Genomic DNA, 5,559 nt, shown 5'->3' with positions numbered 1-5,559 from the left:
GTCCCAAAAAGCACGGTGTATCTCGTTCTATTTATTTATTTATTGATATATTATAAATAAATATCAAAAGGAATGTAGAGTATCCAAATTACGAATCTGATCAAATAAATTCCTAAAGGACAAAAATAAAAAATGTCGTTCTCGTCGAGATAAGCTGAGATATTCGTGGAAAAATAAAGTGCCCCGTCCACATGCTTGGTGAAAAACGATCACCCAGCTGCTCAGAAAAGGTGTGCCGCCGGTGTGACGTCACACTCCTACCTGAGTTTCGGTGTGGAAAGGGAAGGACCAAAGGAGTGAGGAACATCAGCCATTCTGAGCTCCAGCTCTCCGCCTGTCGTTGTTATTAGTCGCCTTTCGTCGAACCGGTAATCGGTGAGTTCGCTTCGAGGGGAGATTGGTGGGGAGTTTGGACCCACCGAAGCGCTGTTATTTCCAGCTGCTGGTTAACAGGCCGACGAGATCTCCAACTTCCTGCTTTGCCCACAGGTATGTGTGTCGTCTTTTGTTTTCGTGTTTGCTTGCGTCGGGTGTTTGATTTTTGGACTGGATTGGACTGACACACAGATACTGCACTTCACATATTATTTAAACACACCGTGCAAAATCGTCATACGAGGCCTAGTCTGTAAGTAATCTGGCAAACAACTGAAAGGTCGCTCCGTCTGCCAGAGCTGAAGTCCAGCAGCTCTAAAATGTTTGTTTCCCCCTGATAAGTGCTGCAGCGTAGTTTGCCGTGGGGTGCACTAAAGATCATGGGGGGATGTGGGGGGGTTATTAAGACTTCTGAGGGTGGACTGATTTCACTTGGGTTTTCTCGGCAGTGAGGATGGCAGTCACCCCTCGGCGTGTCCGCCTGAAGCCCTGGCTGGTCGCGCAGGTGGAAAGCGGGCGCTACCCGGGATTGACGTGGCTTGACCGTGAGAACATGCGCTTCAGGATCCCATGGAAACACGCCACACGGCACACACCCCAGCACGAGGATGAGGACACCATCTTTAAGGTAAAGATTCACTAAAAGAGGGGTGTCTGCCTGTGTGTGTGACTTTATTCCTTATACATGATCAGAACTTGTACTTCTGCAGAGACAGTGAGGAGGTTTAAGCAGGGGTTATGCTAATTCATTCCTGGTTAATATCCTTTTAAAAAATACCCTCTAATAATAATAATAATAAGTAGGACTTTTAATAAAACGTCTGGCTTTGCAGCCCAGTTCTATTTTGTTTCTCTGGGTCATGTTGAATGAAACTTTATGTAGGTGTTTTATTTTATTGTTCTTCTGTAAACCTACCAAATTAAACAGGAGAGGCATAAAGGGAAAAGGTTGTGGCTCATGAGGTTGTTTTCTTTTCTTAAAAAAAATAAATAAGTAAACTTATTTTAAAGAAAAGAAAACAGAATTTGATCAGCATAAACTTTGTTGTGACGAGGTGTGTGTACCTCGTGAAAAATTGAGCCTCTGGGCTTGAGTCTTTTCATTCTGACATAGCTGTGAATACATTATACAGCTGTTTCCTGACAAACATGCTGACCCAGCATCACTCAGTAAATAAAGAACACTGGTTTTATTTTTATTTTTTTAAAGTGAGTGCATACTGTGCATAAATAGAAATTAAAATAACTGTGTGATACTGATCCCTTCATTTGGTCTAAATATTCCCCCAGGCATGGGCTGTGGAGACCGGAAAGTTCCAGGAGGGAGTTGACGAACCTGATCCTGCAAAGTGGAAAGCTCAGCTTCGATGTGCCCTGAACAAAAGCAGAGAATTCAACCTCGTCTATGACGGCACCAAAGAGATCCCCATGAATCCTTGGAAGATATATGATGTCTGTGACATCCCTCAGCCCCTCAGCAACCACGGTAAATGAGAGCTCTTTAATGCGGCTCGCTCTCGTCTTTCTTCGTTCATTTAATTTTAATTTTGCAGTATTTGCCACCTCCCTCACTCCGCAGGCTCTTCAGATGCTGGCCCCTGGACACCCGGGGATGATGATGGTCTTGAGGAAGATATTCCAGATACTCCAGAGTCTCTGCCTCCATACCCATCTAATGGTGAACTGCTTTGTCTAAAAACATTACACCTGTTTCTGCAATGTCCAGTTTGATTGCTTATTAACAGTAAATGAATTATTTTCTTCGTGTAGGCACCCCCTCTCCTCTCATTATGTGGTCTCCGATGGGTTCTGAGTCATCCATGCAGCCTCCCAGCTGTCCCCCATCAAACGAGGTCTGGCCCAAAGAGGAGCCTGTTAAACCCTGGCCTAAAGAGGAGCCCGTGGATGTGGAGATGCAGCAAACGACACACGACATGCCCCCAGTTACTCTGCCCGATCCGTCTTTGCAGCCCCCTCCCCTGCCCGACGGCTTGTTTGCCTCTCCCGAAATGTGGATCAGTTCCCTTCCAAGTGAGTGTGAACTGTTGCACCTGCTTGCTTGGCAGACTTCAACTTAAAATAATAATTTGAGCTTTTTGTTGTGGCAGGCTGAGGTGTAGGGGATACCTGCTGTAGCTCCCCAAGTGCAGTTGAACTTCATGACATTTGATTGGTTTAAATTAGGAAAATATAACATCAGAAAACCTCTTCTCTAGACAGCAATACTTGCTGGTTTTATAAAAAGATAGTTTCAACTCCTCTGCTTTAAGCTTGAAGATGTCACTATTCCTGTTGTTGTTTTTAAATAACCAGAACTTTTTATTAATTAATTGAGAATATGTGTCCAGTATGTGCACCATGGTCGTAAAATTGAAGTTTCTGCTTCCCTGTGACCTCTCCTTTTTCAAAAATTAAGCTTAGTTCTTTTTCTGTTTTTACCTAAAATATAGTTTTATTGCATTTTCCTTTTTAACACGCTTCCACCTTCATCTCTGACCCAGTGACAGACCTGGAGGTGCAGTTTCTTTACAGAGGGAAGGAGATGTGTCCTACAGCGACAGTCAGCAACCCGCTAGGCTGCAGGCTGTTCTACGGAGACCTCGGGCCCATGGTCAATCAGGAAGAGCTGTTCGGCCCAGTGAACCTGGAACAGCTACGCTTTCCGACCACGGAGCACATCACCAATGACAAGCAGAGGGTCTTCACTAACCGCCTTCTGGACGTGATGGACAGAGGTCTGATCCTGGAGGTCAGCGGCCACGATATCTACGCAGTCCGTCTCTGTCAGTGCAAGGTGTACTGGTCTGGCCCCTGCGCTCCAAATCCAGCTGCTCCGAATCTCATAGAGCGGCAGAGGAAGGTCAAACTGTTCTGTCTTGAGTCTTTTCTCGCTGGTATGTATTAATGTCACTTCTTTTTAATAAATGAGATACAATGTGTAGTTAAGCATCTTTACACTGACAAAAATGGGAGTTTCAGCGGTTTGGCCCATGCCTTAAGATCAAGGTGGGCAGGTGTGGCCTGCAATGTAAAATGAGTTTGAGCACCTGTGGAAAAGCATTTTTTTTATAAATATATCTTTTTTGTTTGCTGTTCAGGTGTGATAGCTCAACAGCGTGGTCAGGCACCAATCACTCCTGACTATGAGATCAATCTGTGTTTCGGGGAGGAGTGGCCAGATGGAAGACCCAAGGAGAGGAAACTTATCATGGTCCAGGTAAAGAAATGTGTAACATAATTTAATGGTCATCAAAGGACGATGGAGTCGTGTCATCGCATCACGCAGAAATAATTTTTGAGTCTTTTTGCCTATAAAATGTCACTAAGTCATACAAAATGACAGCCAAAAGTTTAAAGAATCTTAAGAAACCAAAGATGATAAGTGTTCTATCTTGAAATTTTTAAACAAAGAAGATTGCGAAGTGTCTTTTCCCAACACTTAACGGCCCTCTTTCACCCTGCAGGTCATTCCAGTGGTGGCCCGAATGATAAGCGAGATGTTTTCTAGTGACAACACGCGATCACTTGACAGCGGCAGCATCCGCCTCCAGATTTCCATCCCAGACATCAAGGATAACATTGTGACCCACCTAAAGCAGCTTTACTGCCTGCTACAGACCCACCAGAGCCCGGAAAACTGGGCCTTGCCACCTGGCTCAGCCCTGAACATCCCCCCAGCACTGCAGACTCAGTGAAACGCGTAAACCTGTGAACTAATAATCACCGATCAGCCACAACATTAAAACCACATGCCTTATGTACAGTGTAGGTCTCTGTTGTGCTGCGTAAACAGCTCTTGCTCGTTGGGAAATGTACAGGCGATGTCTGGGTGTGTCCTGGGATGTTGGAACTGCGTTCTTTGTGTCCTGTGTCAACTCCATGGGCTCTTTAATTAAAGTTACTCGAGTGGTTTTTAAGCACTTTCCACCGAGTCATTGCCAAAGTAATGTAGTATTGTGTATAGAACAACCTTTAGGGGGGAGGTACACGTCAAAGTAAGATGAATGGGCTGAATGATTCCCAGCAGACTGTTGCATTGTAGCAATGATGTCATTCACATCAGCTGTCAGTGGTTTTAATGTTGTGTCTCATCGGTGTTTATCTACACTTCATCTGACGGTTACCTACTGTAAGCAGGGAACTGCTTACAATCATATTCAGAAGTGTACTCAATACTGTAGGATTTATACCCTTTTCAAATTTTCTCTAGTATAAATGTGCCGTGTTTGTGCTTTTCTCTATATAAAAGTTGTGCCTTGAAGCCTGCATTACTCAATATCTGCAGAAACCACAGACTGATGCTGTGGTTTCACTGGCCAAAGTCCTGCTTGTTGCAAGGCAACATTTAAACAGAGTTAATGAGTTACAGATATCACGCTGTGCCTTATTTATCCTGAAAGGGTCCTAGAGCCTGCTATTCATGAGGGGCAGAATGCTTTTTATCGTTTTCAGTTTAAATATTTTGAAGCTACGTGTTTAGCACGAGATTTATAGATTTTGGAAAAATAGATAAATGTGAATTAAAGTTTGGATTAATAGATTTTTCTACAGTTCATGCATGACTACAGTTCAGTGGTGCCCAGCTACTTGAGATCGGTGTGGAAAAAAGAAAAACTTTGTTTTCTTTTTATATGTATGAGTTTCGTGGTCAGCTGGCCCATACACAGCAAAATCTCCAGTGTTAAATAAACACTAGAGAGTGTATATATATGGGTCCACACCTGAGTGTTAAATTAACACTCAACAGAAATGCTGCAGTATACGGTCATATGTTTTAGTGACACCCAAATGACCTGACTGTCAGAGATTTACAGTTAACAAACAGTCAGGTGAATAAACAACAATGAGACACTTGTGTAGGTTAACGTGCTGCACGGGTGAAAAGCTCAGAGCAAATCACACCGAACTGCAGTATTCGTTTATTTTTATAGGTTACATCGTCAATATGCAAATATAATCACATTTCCTGTCCCGCAGGTCCTGGTGTGTGTGTGTGTGTCACAGAGTATGTGTGTTGCAGGTCAATTTCTAAGAATAATATAATGCAAGTCAACTTCTGCGGATATGTATTTCTGTGCTGGTCTCTTGTCAGTGTCACAGGGTCAGCTTCCTGTCAAAACAGAAAACTGTCTGGTGAAATATGTATAACATAACTTTTGAAGCATAAGCAAATAAAACAAAAAC

General features: G+C 43.4%; 1 protein-coding gene across 2 annotated transcripts; it reads left to right on the top strand.

Moving 5' to 3' along the window:
• The first annotated feature begins 228 nt into the window (after positions 1-228).
• On the top strand, positions 229-4,636 carry LOC113022493 (interferon regulatory factor 6-like). 2 transcript variants are annotated; one of them, XM_026167950.2, is made up of 8 exons: positions 233-489; positions 825-1,003; positions 1,666-1,861; positions 1,955-2,053; positions 2,146-2,406; positions 2,877-3,269; positions 3,474-3,592; positions 3,840-4,636. In XM_026167950.2, the coding sequence occupies exons 2-8, from the start codon at positions 830-832 to the stop codon at positions 4,068-4,070; spliced, it is 1,473 nt and encodes a 490-aa protein (XP_026023735.1). In that variant the 5' UTR covers positions 233-489; positions 825-829; the 3' UTR covers positions 4,071-4,636. The 2 variants fall into 2 exon arrangements, with proteins under 2 accessions (XP_080157997.1, XP_026023735.1); XM_080301871.1 differs by lacking the exon at positions 1,955-2,053 and having other exon boundaries at positions 229-489.
• Positions 4,637-5,559: the final 923 nt, after the last annotated feature.

The sequence above is a fragment of the Astatotilapia calliptera genome, chromosome 5 (genome assembly GCF_964374335.1).
Source record: "Astatotilapia calliptera chromosome 5, fAstCal68.1, whole genome shotgun sequence".
Lineage (NCBI taxonomy): Eukaryota > Metazoa > Chordata > Actinopteri > Cichliformes > Cichlidae > Astatotilapia > Astatotilapia calliptera.
This window is presented reverse-complemented; position numbering and strand designations above follow the sequence as displayed.